The sequence below is a fragment of the Corvus hawaiiensis genome, chromosome 17 (genome assembly GCF_020740725.1).
Source record: "Corvus hawaiiensis isolate bCorHaw1 chromosome 17, bCorHaw1.pri.cur, whole genome shotgun sequence".
Taxonomy (NCBI): domain Eukaryota; kingdom Metazoa; phylum Chordata; class Aves; order Passeriformes; family Corvidae; genus Corvus; species Corvus hawaiiensis.
In genome coordinates this window covers 6,988,648-7,006,290 of record NC_063229.1, presented here as the reverse complement: position 1 = coordinate 7,006,290, position 17,643 = coordinate 6,988,648, and the positions used below count along the sequence as shown (strand labels likewise).

Here is a 17,643-nt window from a genome sequence, read left to right as displayed (position 1 = left end):
GAAAAGTCCATCCTTTTTGGACAGAAGCTTTGCTTTCATCTCCATCCTGCTCTTTCCAAGAGCCAAAATCCCAAACCCCTTCTCCTTCAAGGGTATCCTTGAAGTATCCTGAGTTACTGACTGACCTGCTGGGTGTGATGCTGTAAGGCTGGGCAGCTGGCAGCATGGGGCCTCCAGGGCACGGCCACAGGTTGGGGCTGCTTCTAGACCAGGGATTGTAACTCTCAGGCTACAGGTAGGTCTGGCTGTTCCCCCAGACTGTGCCTGTAACTAGGAGTAAAACTGTCTTGAACAGCAGTCGTGACACTGGTGAAAGGGAAGAAATTAAATTCTTAATGTACAGGATGTGGTATCTTCAAGCACTTCTGCTGTCTAACCCTCTTGTTTTTCCCTTTTGTGGTTTGTGTGATCTTCATGCTGGGCCAACAAACATTTAAGGCTGTGGATTTTCCCCCAAGTTGTGAGACTTTTAGTTATTCAAGGCACTTTGTGTGTGGGGGGAGGGTGAGCTCCAGGCTGGTGTGTGTGGAAGATCACATGGATGTGTGACTTCTGAAAGTCTTCAAGGTTGTCTGTGGGAGGATCTTGGAGCTCTGGGGAGAGGCTTTGCACATGTCTCTGGGGAAATTCTAAAATGCCATGGAAATAACTACTGACCGAGGAAGGAAGGGATGTGGGGAAGATGCCAGGCAACAAGGAGGGGGCTGGCAGCAATTTCCCAATGGAGCTGAACCCTGGTGAATGGTTTCAGAACACTGATGTGCTCTGGGGGATGGCAAGTGACTGTAACCTGAATATCCCACAGACAGGGAGCTGCCATCCCGTGGGACCTTGCCCAAGGTGTCTCCTGCACTAGCAGCTTCTCAGCACTCACCAGCGCTTGCCAGGTGATGATGAGACTTGTGCCCAATTTTAGAAGGGTGGAGAGGATGAAGGGTATGGATAGGAGCAGCTGGCCCTGAATTTTGGGTGCTGCCCCTGCGATTGCTGATTGCTTTTGATGTGAAAACAGATGGTCCAGAAGAACCCCAGACGCGGTGGCAGTGTAGCTCTCCAGTGCTTTGGACAGTGCTGCAAACCACTTTCCCAGCTCTCCCTGGAAGGTTTGTGTGCAGTGTTATAGCAATAATCCATGGAGAGCTCATGGCAGGAGCCCTCCTGCCCGCTGCTCTGCCCAGTCCGGCCCTTTGGGAAGCAGCTCAATGTGATGACTCGTGGGACTGACCACAAGGGTGTTGCTCTCGTGGGGTTTCCCTGCAGAGCTGCCCTGTCTGCTCCTGATAGGATCAGGGATGAGTCCTGCAGCGTGTGAGCACTGTCCCCCGGCTGCCCTGGTGTGGGAGGCATCTATTCCCTTAATCCTCTGCCGGCGGGTGATTATGGGCTGTGCATGGAGGGAGTTCCCGCTGTCCTGAGCTCTATCCAGTGTGACACGCTGTCGTTCTGGTGCAGTATCATGAAGATGCTCCTCAGTCTGTTCACTCCTAGCCCAAAGAAGAGGGCAGGTGCCTGGAGGACCATGTTCTCCTGACCTGACTGTGATTTGGGCTGCTGGCCTAGAAATTAAATGCTCCATCATGGCGTTGCCAGGCAGTCATCCCCATTCCTGTGTTTGCAGGCTGCCTGCTGACACAGCTTGAACATTTTTACCTTACTGTCCCCCTGTGCTGACTCCTGCAGTTTACTGTATCCTGCTGCGAAACAGAGTTAATAGTGTTGCTGTGCCCTTCACCCTAATGATGATGATGAATGTTTTAGACTGGTGTAATGAGACCACCCTTCATTTTTTTCTAAAAAGCGAGGAGGAATTCTTGATTTCTGTCTATTTGAGGTTATACCATAGTCTGCGATGCCTTCAGTGTAAACCAGGAATATTTCTGTTATCCATGGGACACTTTGCAATGAGAACTTTTCCATGTTCATTTGAAGGGCTGGGAAATTTTAAATTTGCAACAGATGGATTTTCTCCAAAGGCTTCAGATTAAGTCACCTCTAAGGAAATGACAGTCTTCGTATGGCACACTGATTTATTTTGTTTAAATTAGCTCTTATTTCCTTTCATTCCCTCATTTCCATGGAAGGATATTGTTCCCCTCTGCTCATCCTGCACCCAGTCTAATCTAAGTTCATGCAATTGTTTGTGACGAGTGGGATGGTTTCAGGAGAGCAAAATGCAGCAGTCAGCTCTCCTGTGAGTACTGTAATGATAGAAAACAGGCACAAATCCTTTTTGTTTTCTTTCATCACTCCATTTTTCCACCTGTCTGCAGGCTTGATTTGGCAAATAGAGCAGCTATTAGTGAACTCTGAACTGCAAGCTGGGGTGGTGAGGTGGTAACAAAGTGTCTTTGCACTTGTATGAGCATATGAAATATTTAGGAAAGTCATCTAATACAGCTACTGGAGATGTGCTAGTAGGTTCACACCTGGCTGCATGCACAGAAAGTGAAGATTTCCTTGGGTTGTCATTTCTAGGGGTGGAGTTTTGAAGCCTGTGGCCAAGACCTGAAGGTAGGTTTGGTATCGGTTGGTGGTAATTGGGCTGTACTTGCATAATCATAGTAATTTCCTTCTTATATCTTAAATTTGATTTATAAGACCATGCTCCAGTGTGACTTAAAGGTTTAAGTGTTTGTCTCTGCTGGCAGTTGGCTGTGTATTAGCTGTGATTCTTTACAGAAATAAATGCTCAGTGTTGGAGCTAAATTGAATAATATGGTGGTGTGGTGTTTGTGTCTTAATCTTCCAACTTGCTCTCTTAAGTTTGCTACATTGATGTCTGAAAGGCTTAAAAATAATAAAGTCTATTGCAGAGAGCTTTGAATACAGAGTGGAAGCTCAGTAATTGCTGGCAGTTCATGGGCAGACCCACTAAAACATGGAAAGGAGGCAATTCTCCCAGCATGCCTGAATTTTTTAAAAGAATCTCCTTGTATCAAGGCCTTGTGATCCACAAGGTACAAAGTGCATCAGTATGAATTCAGGCTTGCGGGACTCCGTCCAAAACCCCAAACCCTTTAGCTGCTCTGTCATACCAGTTTAAAGCACCTTTTGTCTTCCTCATCCGTCTGCTGGGAGCTGTTTGCATCCCCAGCTTTTGGGCAGGGTAGGTGGAGTGGGCTCATCTTCCAACCAGCTCCACTGGCTGGTTGTCAGCAGAGAGCTGAAGTCCTGAGCCCCCATCCCAGCTCCCAACCTTTTGCTCTTCATAGGAAGGGGACAAAAATCCTAAATACATGGATTGTGTTTGTTTCTTTTTAATGTTGTTCTCAGGGAATCAAGTATCAAAGGGAAAGCTCTGAAATCAGGGATCTGGCTTTGCTGATTTTTCTCAGAAGATGTTTATAGTTCCCCTGCTTCCTTGTGAATGAGTTTTTAAATGAGGATTTGCAAAGGGCAGCTAAGGAAAAGGCTGATTGGACCAGCAGGAATGATTTAAAAAACAAACAACAAACAAAAAACCCCAACCAAACAAAAAAACCCACAAACACACCCCCAAAACAAACAAACAACCCCCCGCCCCCCCCCAAAACTCAAACAAAACAAAAAACCAGAACAGGAGAGGGAAAGGAGGAGAATGTGATTTGTTTATCACAACTGAACTTGAAACTAATTTTAAATGTCTGTCTTCTGAGAGTAAGGAAATTCCTTTAGCTTGCAGCAGTAAATAACTGGGATGCTTTCAGCTCACAGCTGATCTAGAGGATGGTGAGTTTTCAACTAAAAAAATACACTCTCCAGTAAGGCCAGTCCATTCCAAGTGTCATTAAACAGCTGGAGGAGGAGGAGGGTCCTGACTGGCATGGTTCATATCACAAATAACCCTTGAATGCTGTTCTGTGTCTCTGCATTCTGTCCGGAGTGTCTTGACAAATGGTTTTGAACAAATACAGTTTCAAACCAGGGAGCAAATGACCAGGATTGCATCTGGCTGGCAGGTGTGCAATCCAGATGCCTGGATTTTGCCCAGCAAGATCTCAAATCAAGTCCCAAATCCATTTTTCTTTTGCTATCAATCTTAAAAGACATGGTGAGTATTTCAGAGAAAGGGAGAAGGTTTTCCTGTGGGAACTCTTGGGGGTCAGTGAATGAGGGTGTGGTGGTGGGGATGATGTTGTTTTCCATGCCAAGCTCTTCTTGGCAGCTGAGTGGTGAAGGATCTAATGGTGTCTGTGGTGAGCAGGATTTCTGAAACTCAGCTTCTCCTCAGGCTCATCTCAGCAAAGGGTTTGGCTGTTAGGATACTGAGCTCTCTTAATGGTCTGCCCTTCTCTGTGCCAGCAGGGCCTGTCCTGTCCAGTGCAATTGGGACTTCTGGAAGTCTGTCACTTATGTAGGTGCTAAAAGGGAACGGAACTTATTTGGGAGCTGGTGTTCCAGCTGAAAGAGCTGAGCACTTGCCAGTCTGACCACTTGCTTCTGAAGTCCTTGTGGTTCAGTGCTTTAGTCCAGGATATTGCCTATTTAAGGCAATGGCAGAAAACCCTGTGCCACTCTTGCAGAGTAGATATGTGAACTTTAAGCATCAGGACCAAATGGTAGTTCTGGAATTAGATGGTGTCCCTAATTCCCCTCTTCAGTTTTAAGTAGATGCAGCATTCTTCACTTACAGCTTCAACTGTTGTGTTGCATTGTTGTATGGGGTTGAACATCTGCCCCTTCTAGCCACAAAAGTGGCTGTGTTCCAGTGGTGGGTGCTTTCTTTCTATTCAGGGATCCTCTGAGGCCTGGAAAAGCTTGAGTATTAGGCATGACATACTGCGAACTGCTGCAGATCCACTTGGCCCCCTCCTCCCAACATCTGCAAGGCCAGAGTTGTCCATCTTGGCTCGTCCATGTACAGTGCATAAGAGCAGAAAGACCCATCCCTGCCAGCTGCTGCTGAGCAGTGAGAGGGGCCTCACCGGGAACCTGCCCATCCCATGCAGAAAACATTTGTGGTCCCAGCCTGTAGCAGAGGGAAGAGCTATCACCAGCTCCCTCAGGAGGGCTGTGTTGCTGGCACCACAGTGCCGGGGTCTTTCCCCACTCGCAGCACCCTGGCTCGGGATGCTCATCCTCCATCCAGCAGCTCTGCTTGTAGCCGTGCTGTCCTGTGGGGTGGCAGGGGATGGAGCAGGCAGAGCAGCACCTTGCCCCACATTAAAGGTTTGGATGCTAAAGCAGAGCCGTGGTGAGGGCCGAGGTGCCGTCTCACACAGGTCTCGAAGCCCAGCGTTTCTTTCCCTGCAGCATTGTTTCAGTGATTGACTGGCGCTGGCTTGGCAAAAGCCTTTTGAATATTCATTTGGCTGACGGGAGATGAGAGTGTGGTAGCTCCTTGAAATCAGCTTGGGGAGGGGAAGCAAATAAGACTGCCTTTTTCTCACTCCTAGTGCTACTTGAACTCTCTCAAATGCATGCTTCACATGGATAAATGATTGCAGAGACCTCAGCCTACCTAACAAGCCTGCTGTTGTACAGCAAAAATTATAGTGCCTGCATACTTGCCATCTTCATTTAAAAACCCATTCCTCATTAATATCACTTTATACATATTATTGCAGCTCAAAATGCCATTCCTCTTCTCCCCACCCATTTCCTTGTCTGGCTGTGACATACAGGAACTACACCCAGTGCTTGACTCGCCTCTCCTGACCTTTTGTAACTTGGCTCCAAACTCCTTTTTTTGGGTCTTTTGCAAAACACTGTCAGAAGGGAAAAATCCTTTGTTAAAACACAGCCAACTCCTGCCTCAACGTGGAACAGTTTGTTCTGCTGAAAGAATGAGCCAGTTCAGTGAGCAGAAAAACATTGCCATAAACCAGCAGGCTCAATAAGCTGCAAAAGCCATCGGCTGCGCGCAAGGTCTGAAAGGACAACTCTGAAGCAGAATCCATGGGGATGGAAAAAAATAATCCGTGATCCCAACCTGCCAGACCCCATTTCTTTGCTTTCAGACAAAGTATTTTGCAGTTGTCTTTTTGGTTATAGCAACTGTAAGTGGGGGAATGGGAGCTGAGGCCGAGCCAGGACGTAACGCAGCTCTCGAAGCTGCATATTGCAAAAGGGCACAGGGGATGAAGTAATCCAAAAATGCTCAGCTGGGAAGGGGCTGCAGCACTTGTAGTCATGAGGCTGTGCTGCAGATGATCAGCTCCAGCGCCTCTGGTACTATTTAGTAGATTGGTTTAGTCCTTCCCACCCACATCTTGTTTTAAAGCTCTGGGCACTCTCTATTTCCCTGGAATTGCTGCGAGTCTGTCCCTTACGTGGCTGCTTGGTAACTGGTGATCAGCCTGGCTTCAGCAAGCGGTTCTTCATTCCGCAGGGGACTTGGATGCTTGGTGAGAAACCTGTGTGACAGGCTTTTGGGTTTGTGTCTGCAGTGGGATCATTGTGGTGCTGGTACAAAAGCTGGCACTGGTTTTCTTTTAACAGTAAATGTTGTGCTGGCATTAGAGCTGCGGTTCCCAAATTTGGGGTGATGGCCCCTTGATTAAGGTCACCCGTTTGGAGGTGGATGTGTAAACCTGGCAGTGGGGTTGTGAGCAGAGATACATCAGAAAGGTGGGCTCCAAGCCTTCCCCAAGATGATTCCTTGGGATGAGGCAGGCTGTAGCAGCACTGAGAGCACAGCGGGGCTGTGGCAGTGCGGGTGCTCTGTTGCCATTGGGTGCTCACACCTGTGAGCTCCTCACCAGCTCAGCCAAACATTCCCTGCTGATGTAAAAGTCTCAAATATCCTTGTCAGAAATTTGGCGTGGACTAAGATCTACCTCTGGTGCTTAATTCATTACTCTGAGCTCCCTGGTGGATTTTTGGCTTGGAGCCAGTTCAGCAATTTCAGATAATAAAAACACAAAGAAGTGTGTTTTAGGTGTAACCTCTTCATCTTCACATACGTTCCGAAGGGCTGCCTCTGCCAAAGCTGGGCTTGCCCCACACAAATGGTGATGCTTGACAATGAGCTCTAAGGGTGGGATCACAAGGCGTGTGGCACATCTGAAGGTGGTGTGGCAGGATATTACTGACATGTGAGGGGCTGTTTGAGGTGCCTATGTTTAAGATGAAATCACAAACAAAGCCCTGGCAATGCAAGCAAAGATGAAACGTCCTAGAGAAAGCACAAGGGGCTTTTGTGTTCACAAGCATGGCTGTACTGTCCTGTTCAGGCACAAACCAACCTGCTGGCAGTCACCAGCTGAGTATGAGGTGAGGGGGACACTGATACAGATGAGCTGAGGGACTTCTTGAAGCTCCGTTGTGCTATCTGGTGTCCTCTGCTGGTAGTGCTAACCTCGGAACTGGCTCTGTCGAGATGTGATTATCGGTCTGCTGGGCCTTTTGCTTTGGGGAAATGCCGGGAATGTTTTGCAGAATGGACAAAATCTGAGGATTGAAGCTATGGAGGTGGGTCCCTTGGATGCTGGAACTGTGAACCCTGCTAAGGTAGTGCAATGCGGAGCAAATCTGTAATGAAGCCTCTGTGCCAAGAGAGATTATTACTCTTTTGGAAGATGTTAATGGTATGATTGCATAACATTTATTTTGTGCTCAATCAAATGGATGAGGGCAGAGGAAAAGGAGTGAATTAATGTTAGTGATGTTCAAACAGAAGCACGCAAAGCTCCGAGGGATGATCAGTGGTTTTGTTTTGATGTGTATCGTGGTGGTTGTTTTTTATTCCTCACATTCTCCTGAAATACAGCACACGGGCTTGTCTCTAAGGGGGGCACACTGCCAATAGTCTAAAGGTTATATTATCCCAGTGACCTATTTTTATACTCTAATCGCATTCTGTTTCAGCCGGCTCTCTCTAACCTTCCATCTTGCTCAGTTTTGTGCCTGTCTGGGGAAAAAAAAAAGCAGAGATAATTGCCATTAGTCCCTGAGTGCTGAGGCAGCCTCTGCCCAGATACCATCACACAGGCGAGGTGCTGCTCTTACAGCACAAGAGCAATCCAAAAACACAGCTCGGAAATGGGTGACTACTTGAGACGGAGGGATGAGGAGTACTGTGGGGCAGAGGAGAGAGGGCTTCTCTTAAAGGCAGATTTTAAATGGAGAAGTCCAGCAGTTTGGAGAAGGGTGAAATTTTAATGAATAGCTCTGTTTAACTGGTCTAAATGGAAAAGACGCTTTTCTGCTCTAGGCCTGCCAAGGAATGGAGAATGAATACGATTGTTCGGTCAACCGGCTCCCACTGCATTTAGACTGTACCCGCGGTTTCAAAGCCAGGCTTAAGCTACAAAGCACCCTGACCAGTTGGCATAAAGAGAAATTGTTCCTTAGTACAAATGTTGACTGTGATGCTGCTTGAAGCTCAAAACTGCTGAAGTTTGTGCGTGTGTTTGTACATTCGTGCAGTGTGAAATAATAAGATGTGAAGAGCCTTTCTTGCCTACGTGACTTCTCTGGGGCTGTGGTTATTGTATTGCTGGTGGCTCTGCTTGTTCATGTTGAGATCACCTGAGGTTTGAGTGCCTGCAGAGTTAGTGTGGTACCAATCTGCTCTGGAGGGGAAAATCTCATTAACTGCTCGTTGATGGGAACTTGCAGTCCTGAATGGGGTTAAACCCCAAAAGAATTAAGTGTGTCATGACCTTGGCCTGGGTTATGAACCAGGCTTTGGGTGGCAGATGCTACCTCCAGGTGCCAGCCCTGGGCAAGGGCATAGCATGTGCTGGGAGCCAGGGTGATGCTGTGCTGCTGGCATTTTTAGGCTGCTGGAGATGTTCCCATCCTGTGACTTCCTCCCAGCTGCAGCCTTTGCAGAGTTACTCAGGGAGGATTCTGGACTCCAGCTAGCTGGGATGTACAACTGCAGACTGGGAACAGAGGGGCTCAGCCCTGCCAAATCTTGCCCTTTCTTCTTCACAGAGGTGTGCTGGCACAGCTGGCAGGGAGGTCCCATCCACACCTTGGAAGTTTCTCTGGAGAGGTGATCTGTCCCCTCTGGCCGTGTCTGTCCATATCGAGTGACAGGGATGTGGCCTGGAGGGGTCTTTGCTGAGGTGTCCATCCACACAGTATGTCCCTGGGATGGATTAGCAATAGCCCCCACTGGGCATGTTTTGGCAAAAAATAATTCAAACTGGTTAAATTCCTACATGACTTCCCATGAACAGATTGCAAAAGCAGAAGGAACATTAATGTCCAGCCAAAGAGGAAGAATCCCAGGACTGCCATGGCTGGCAGCAGGATGGCCATGGGCCTGTAGCCCACATACATGGACCTGTTTTTCCTCCCTTCCCCAGCACTGGGTAAATGCACCCAGTCCCAGGCTGCTGAGCTGCCTCCCAGTGCTGCCCAGGGCAAACTGGGTGTCTGTCATGTGGGGGGGACCTGCTGTCAACCATGGTGGGAGTTTGGGCTGGTGGGAAGGGGAAGGGGGCTCAGCCCTCAGGTTTGGGTCAATGGTGCTGGCTACAGGGATCTTTTAGTTAATGCCCTTACTAATTACAGTGTGATTGGGAAGTCCTCTGGAACTCCCAGAGACAGCACTTTATCTTTGGACCCTGGCTGGAGGTAGAGCCTGAAGGGGAGAGACAAAAACTCCAAAACGTCAACTTTTTTTCCTGCTTTGATTTTTTCCTCTTTTCCCCTCATATGATGCTATCCGCTGGGGCCTGCGGAGTTTCAACTTAAAAACAAACCACTTTTATTTAAAGTGCCAATATTGTGCTTGGCTCCATATGAGACAGAAACATTAACTTTATCTCTGACCTGGGGAGCGTGTCTGCCTGCCTGGTAGGCTCTGAAAGTGTTGAGAAAACTGTCATTTTACTTCTACTTTGGTGCTTATTTTTAAAAATCTAATTTTTTATTAATTTCATTTTATTTTAACGGAGCATTCCCTCTTCAGCAGAGCACCAAAGCCCACAGAGCATGTAGCCATCCTTTATGTCCCCATGGAGCCCTGTCCCTGGTGTCAGCATTGGCACCCAGGAGCTGGCAGGGCTGGGGGCAGGAGAAGGCAGCTGTCCCTGTATTCCCGTGCCTGGGCAGTGGGACTGGAGCTGCTGTGTCCTGGCTGGTGCTGCTGCCTGGTGGGTTTTCTGGTTGTTGTTTCTAGGCGAGGTTTGCAAAAGGTCACAAAAAATTAATCTTCTAACTGGGGACTTTGGCACTGTGCGCAGTGAATGTTTTGCATTAACAACCTAACTCGTTAATTCAGTGAAACATTTAAAACCAAACCAGTTATATCCAGCCAAGCTGGAAAAAGCTGAAAGTTCATACTCAGCAGTGCAGATTTCGAAACCTCCCTTTGTTAATCTCTGCAGAAGTAAATTTTCTGCTATTGCAGAGCTCACTGTGACCAGTCTGGGCATTGTTTCCCGCAGTGGAGGCAAAGCTGCTCTGCAGAGGGTTGGTTTTGTACCTGGAACTGCCACCTTTCCCTCCAGCATGATTTTCTCTGTGAGCATCACTGGGACAGAATTGGTTTGGCTCTGCTTTAAGTCACTTTTCCCTCAAATTTCCAGCAGCAGAGATGGTTTAGGTGCACTGGACATTTGTCCTCCTTACTCTGCTACCTCACTATGAAATTAGCAGGTATAAATTAAATAGGAACCATGAATTTAAGTACAATAACTTTGTCTTCCTGGCTGCCAGGTAGCTCTTCCTTTCAGCTAATGTCTCTTTGCTCCAGTTAATCATAAAATAATATGTAGGAAATAGAGTTCTTCACTCAAGGTTGTGCAGATGGGTCTGAGGCATCTACAGTGGTGGTATATACACTGAGATCAGTTGTAAGGATGTTTTTCAATTGAATAATTTTTCTGCCATTAATCTACCCTATCCATTAGAACAGCCCTTCTTACTTTAATAAGGGAGAAATGAGTGAATTATCCATTCTGTTTTATATTAGTGGTGTATTAAAGTATTAAGTGCATTCCAGAAGGTGAGCAGTGAATAAAACATGCTCCCAACATGTGGTTATGCAACTGTTCCATGGAAATTAAATGGACAAACAGTACACTTGATTAATTTTTTTTCCCCCAGTAAATTGCCACTATGATTCACTTCCAGCTAAAATTTGCAATCTGTGTTCTCAGGTGGCATTAATATTGGAGCCCCGCAGGAGACCAGTGGTGGCTGGGGCTGCTTTGATTGCATTTTTAAGGAAAGTTGTTGGAGAGAGCACAGAGTTTGATGCAAATGTGCTGGTAAATGAAATGCAGAGCTTTTAGGTTCTCTGTAGGTGGGTCAGGCCATTCACATTTACCCAAAATAATAGCGATGGAGTGCTCGGGAGAGGCACTTTGTTAACGTGGCACAATGGGGGACTTTGTGTGTCGCCATTGCTTTGTATCAAATTTATCTGTTGACAGATAAAAATCATCTTTTTGATATCTGGAGACCCCATAAACACTGGGTCATCTCTGTCAGGGACTGGAGCTGTCTCAGTAATGGAGACTCTGGAACTGAATCTCTGGAGTTTGCTGGAAAGAAAAAAGCTTGCAGAGGGCCCAGCAGCTTCTCCCTGTGTTAAAGCTGCAGGATAAAATGAAATAAGTATTCCCTTTTACCATTGCTTGCCTGAAATGAAACTGCTCTCAGCCTTTAAAGCTGTATTTTGTAGCCTTCAGGCTGATCTTACTGGTTTTTCCCTAATTGACTCGACTTGGAAAGGTCATTGCAGCCTGCTAGACTGTGTAATATTTAACTTAGCATCAAAAATGAGGATCTTGGGATTGGTGTCAAATGGATGCTGTTCCCCTCTGAATAGCACAGCCCATTCATACTCATCCAAATATTCCTCTTGCTAATGCTAATGAAAAACTTTCTGGCCCTCTGCAGAGGGCAGGACTAACCATGGGAAGGTGGGATGAGAGTGGCATAAAGCAAGTATTGAGATGTGCAATCCCCACAGTCTAAATCCAGCTCACAGCTTTAATACCTGTTTTATTTATAGATTATTTTTAAGTTATAATTTCTAGCTCTTCACGATGCTTTAGCATAGCAAGCAGTCTTTTCTGATGCCAAGTTCAGTGATGACTAACACTATTTACAGGACTGTTTTGTAATCTCAGATCAGCCCACATTAACGGGAAGTTACGTTTTCCCGTCAGTCTTTCAAACGGTGCCTGAGAGTTGCTGAGGCCAGAGCCAGCCATCCACGCTCTCCCATTTGGAAAAAATGATGTCAGCTTTCAGAACAAGCTTTTTAAAAAAAAAAATCTCATAAAGTTAAGGAGGTCATTTGAAATTGAACTTCCTCCACTTGATTTTTTTTTTTTTTTTTGCACGAGGATCTTTCATTCCTCTGTTCTAAAAACTATCAACAAAACTAAGCACAGGAGGTATTGCATAAGCACCACCAAGCCATTTGCCTGATCTGCATTTCTCAGTGCATGAGATCAGCTCCAAATATCTGACCTGAGAAAGCTGCTGGTGCACAACTGCTGTAACTGATAGGAGTTACCTCTGTGAGTCATCTCATAGGATGGTAAGTATTTTTTTTTTCTTAAAGTTCAAGTTTTTGTGAGTGTTTTTATAAAGCTCAGTTGCTGTTACTGTAAATCCCAGGGAAATCTGGCACAGAGTCTTTGTAATATGAATCAGTGTGTCCATATGCTTCCAAGTGACCTTGCAGTCTGGAAAAATACCATTCTATCCCTCTGTTGAAGAGAAAAAAAAGCAGAGTTGCTGTAGAAAAGGTTGACAGAGGGGTGGCACCAGGCAGATGACTGCTGGTGCCAGCTACAGCAGCTTTACTGCCCTGGGGTCATGATCTCAGGCACAGAGCATTTGCTGTGCACGTGGGAATGCTACATCAGGCCAGGAATAAGGTTGTGGCTAATAAGGTTGTCCCTCAGCCAGCCCTGGCCTTCCACAGGCTGGAGCACTTCAGGGTCTGCTTCAGCTTCAGAGGAGAAAATAAAAAAGGAAAAATTATTGTTGGTTGGTTGGGTTTTGCTTATTTTTGTTCGGTTTTGGTTTTAAATGTAACAAATCTCTGGTTAGCCCAAGCAAGATGGGCTTGCACTGACGAGAAATTACACTTTGTTAGGGAATACCCCGGTGCATTGGGTGGTGTGACTGCCAAAAGCTGCAGAAGTGGTGGGAGGGGAAGGCTGGGAGCCAGGAACATTGTGATGCTGCTCTTGAGCTTTGGGGCCTTTACCTTCTCTTGCGGCTCCAGACGAGGACTCGCAGATGCTGTTGGAACAGTGGTGAAGTGAACACAGGATGGGAGGGGCATCTCCCAAGTGCTTTGCAGGCTTGCTGAGCAAGGAGGGCTAAAATACTGCAGCCCACTCGCTCCCGGCAGCAGCTCTGGGTGTCTGCAGAGACTCTTGGCACGGGCACAGGGCTCTGAGCTGGCAAGAAACTTCCCAATGGGATGGATGGAAAATGCTGATTTTGAAGAAATTGAAATGTTTTGTGCAGAATGTGGATTTTTCATCATTTTTTTGTGATGGAAAGCAGGTGGCTTTCCCAGGTGACCCTGCCTGGTGTCACCTTCTGTGTGAGGCTGAGCTGGGACCTGGGGCACACTGGGAGCCCAGGCAGTGCTCTCCCTGCTGAAACACCAAAGATGGGTCTTCACAGGGCAGAATGAGGGAAAAATTCAGTGGTTTTCCTCCTTAAATGAGAATTTGATGTGGGCTGTAAAAGTGGCATATTTGTGTGTTTGTTTTGAAACAGATAGTTCATAGGGTTAGGTGTGAAAATACAGCAAACCCAAGGTCAAGTTAGATTTTTCCAATGAAAGAGGAAAAATTATTTATTGAGTGAAGCAGTTAAATACCAGGGCAGTTGTGCTTTGTCTAATACCAAGGGAACTAACCCCTCCTCCCTCTCCTTATCCTCAGGTTCAGTGGCAAATATGAACATTTGTCAACATTTGACAACAGCTCCTCGGGACATCATGAGTTTGCTGGAATTTGGACCACAGAGCACTTGCAACAGCGCTTTCTAAATTTGAATTTAATTTAAATGAAAGAAAAATAGTCCTCTGGATCAATTGTAGCCATGGCTAGCAAAAGGAAATCCACAACTCCCTGCATGATACCAGTAAAAACACTGGTGCTTCAGGAGACTGAACAGGATGCTGGAGAAGATGATCATGAAGGAACACAGCCAGAGGCTCCTGCAGAAGGACCAGCAGCGAGTGATGCTGGGGCCAGCAACAGTAATAATGGAGCTTTGTCCAACGGGCACCGCGGCATTGCCGATGGTGACACTTATATCTGCAAGTCTTGTGACTTTGGGTCTCAAGACCTTCACCAGTTCTTTGGGCACTTGGACTCTGAGCACTCAGACTTCAGCAAAGACCCCGCGTTCGCCTGCGTCGGGTGCAGCTTCCTGGCCAACAGCCACGAAGGGCTCTTGCACCACAACACGGAGTCTCACGCCGGTGAGACGAGCTTTGTCTGGAGGGTGGTGAAGCAGGACAGTCGTACAGCCGTGGAGCAAAGTCTCTGTGAGGCCACCAGCAGCCATGACCTGCCGGGAGAGGTCCCTGAAGAAGGGGCAGATGGCCAGTCTGAAATTATCATTACCAAAACCCCCATCATGAAGATAATGAAGGGTAAACCCGAGGCCAAAAAAATCCACACGCTGAAGGAGAATGTGTCAAGTCAGTTGGGCGGTGAGTCAGAGGTGAAGGATGGAGAGCATTCATTCCCAAATGGGTCTGTGCCAGTCAGCCAGCCCACTGCAAGTTCAACAAAGTCATCCCACATAGTGAATGGCTCCATCATAGGAAACGTGCCTGTTCTGCAGGCCGGTGTTGCACAGCTTGTGTCGCTGCAGCAGCAGCCCCCGTTGCATCAGCAGCTCCCCACATCCAAGTCCCTTCCCAAGGTGATGATCCCACTGAGCAGCATTCCCACGTACAATGCTGCCATGGACTCCAACAGCTTCCTGAAAAACTCTTTCAACAAGTTCCCCTACCCCACCAAAGCTGAGCTCTGCTACTTGACCGTGGTGACCAAGTACCCAGAAGAGCAGCTGAAGATCTGGTTCACTGCGCAGAGGCTGAAGCAGGGCATCAGCTGGTCACCGGAGGAGATCGAAGATGCCAGGAAAAAGATGTTCAACACTGTTATTCAGTCTGTGCCACAACCCACCATTACGGTGTTGAACACACCCCTGGTTGCAAATCCTGGGACTGTTCCCCATCTTATCCAGGCAACTTTACCAGGCCACGTGGTGGGGCAGCCAGAGGGGACAGGGGGGCTGCTGGTCACACAGCCCATCATGGCAAACGGGTTGAAGGGCACCAGCTCCTCCTTCACCTTGGCAGTGACTTCTGTCCCCAAGCCGCAGCCGGCGGCGCAGCACAGCACCGTGAGCTCCAGCAACACATCTGGGGTCAAGGTGGTCAACAGCGCCCAGTCACTGCTCACCGCCTGCCCTGCCATCTCCTCGCAGACCTTCCTGGATCCCAACGTCTACAAAAACAAGAAGTCCCATGAGCAGCTCTCAGCCCTCAAAGGCAGCTTCTGCAGAAACCAGTTCCCTGGCCAGGCTGAAGTCGAGCGGCTGACAAAGATCACAGGCTTGTCCACCAAGGAGATCCGAAAATGGTTCAGCGACAGGAGGTACCACTACAGGAACGTGAGAGGCGGCCGGGCCGTGTTCCCTGGGGACAGTGCTCTTGATTCCCTGCCCGAAATCACCTTCGACGTCCCACCCAGAGGAGCCGAGCTGAGCCCTGCGGCAGCGGCGGCCACACCAGCCCCTCACCACCCGCCACGGCGGCAGTCGTGGCACCAGGCACCCGACTTCACCCCGACCAAGTACAAGGAGCGAGCGCCGGAGCAGCTGAAAGCCCTGGAGAGCAGTTTTGCCCAAAATCCCCTTCCTGCGGAGGAAGAGGTGAACCGCCTGAGGGGGGAAACAAAGATGACACGGAGGGAGATTGACAGCTGGTTCTCGGAGAGGAGGAAGAAGAAGGTGGCGGAGGAAAATAAGAAAGTGGAAGAGGTGGCTCAGCAGGAGGAGGAAGAGGCAGAGAATGGAGGCGGGGAAGGGGAAGACTCCTCGGATGAGCAGAGGGCCACGAGTGAAAACGGCTCAGTCGACGCCTCCAGCAGCAACCCGAACTCGGCGGAGCGGAAGGTGAGTCCCATCAAAATCAACCTGAAAAACCTGCGAGTGACCGAGTCCAACGGCAAAAACGAGGTACCGGGGACCGGCGCAAATGAAAAGGGGGATGGCAGCTCCAGCCGGCCGCCCACCCCTCCCAAAACCAAACTGAACTTCAAAAAAACAGCCCAGCAGCGGCATCTGCTGAAGCAAATGTTCGTGCAGACCCAGCGCCCCACGAACCAGGAGTATGACGCCATCGTGTCCCAGACGGGCCTGCCGCGGGCCGAGGTCATTCGCTGGTTCGGGGACAGCCGGTATGGCTACAAGAACGGGCAGCTGAAGTGGTATGAGAACTACCGGCGGGGGGTCTTCCCCCCGGGGCTGGTGGAGGTCAGCCCCGCCGGCCGGGAGGTGCTCGAGGACTACTACGAGAAGCACAAGGGGCTGCGGGAGGAGGACGTGCCCGGCCTCTGCGAGCGCGCCCGCCTCGGCGCCCAGCAGCTCAAGGTGTGGTTTGCGGTGAAGGCGGAGGAGGAGGGCAGGGGCTCCGGCCCCGAGGCGGCCAGGAGCCGGAAAGGGCCATGCGAAGCCGGCGCGGAGGCGTCGGAGAGCAGCGAGGCGTGGGAGCCGGGCGGCCAGGAGGGCAGCGCTGGGACCCCCGACGCCCCCGGCCCACCGCCCGCCACAAGGCTGGGTAAGGCCCCTGCCTCGGCGTGGGAGGGCTTGGGGTGGCACGGGGCGCTGGGCCTCTCCTGTTTGGGACACGGGTTCAGCGAAGGGGTTAGTGTTTGAGGTTTAACTGAGGAAATGGTGAGGAGCTCGCTCTGTGAAAGAAGGGCATAAAGGAAAGGAGGGTGAGGAGGGTCTGGCAGGATGATGCAAGTGCCACTGCCTGCCTGCCCCTTCCTGCCTTGGTCACTGGGTGCTGGCACCATTCGGAAGCCAAATCCTGGCTTTATTTCAAGCTGGAGTAAAACATCAGGAGTGTCCGATCCTTTTACCTGCCCTGTGGGAAGACGGCCCATGGATTTATTTATTTATTTGGGAAGAAAAGGGCCTGGCTGCTTGTCCTATGCCACTGGTTCCTTCCATGTCCCCACCTGGAGTCCAGCAGCAGACACACCCCCTGCCTGCCTTTCTCTCTCCTGCTGCCAGCTTTCCAGATGTGAACATCCTTGTTCGGCATGGAGCAAGGCTCAGGTGGTGGAGGTGGAGGCTGCAAAGGAAGGAGGGGACATGGAGTCTCCAGGCCTCACTTTTGGAAGTCGTGTGTCTGTGTGTGCATGTGTGTGTGGAGGAGAGGAGAGGTGCTTTCCAAGCCCTCTGTGGGTTTTTCCGTGGTGCAGCTGGGGACTGTTTCCTCCCTGGCCTGAGGACTGTTTCCTCCCTGGCAGGGTTCCCACCAGATGGGGATGGCCAAGTGCTGGCCCTGTCCCACGATGGTCCATGCACGCAGACCCTTGCTGGCAAGCTGGGATCTTCTCCAGTCCCACTGCCGTGCTTTGGAGCTTCTCACACATCTCTGCCATGGCTGCAGGCCTTAACAAAATAATTATAAAACTCAAGTAAAATTCTTTGCTTCCCTTCCCATCTAATCTGGAGGATTTTGGAGCATGG

General features: G+C 49.1%; 1 protein-coding gene across 5 annotated transcripts in view; it reads left to right on the top strand.

Moving 5' to 3' along the window:
• The window catches only part of ZHX3 (zinc fingers and homeoboxes 3), a 47,056-nt gene that overhangs the window by 23,384 nt on the left and 6,029 nt on the right, over window positions 1–17,643 (top strand). For 3 of the 5 annotated variants that reach the window (XM_048321495.1, XM_048321497.1, XM_048321494.1), the window contains one exon: window positions 13,803–16,720. In XM_048321495.1, coding sequence (XP_048177452.1) covers window positions 13,963–16,720 — 2,758 coding nt within the window. In that variant the 5' untranslated portion in view covers window positions 13,803–13,962. Of the gene's footprint in view, window positions 1–6,216; window positions 6,327–12,081; window positions 12,434–13,802; window positions 16,721–17,643 lie in introns of those variants that run through there. The other 2 variants (XM_048321499.1, XM_048321496.1) reach the window with 2 other exon arrangements.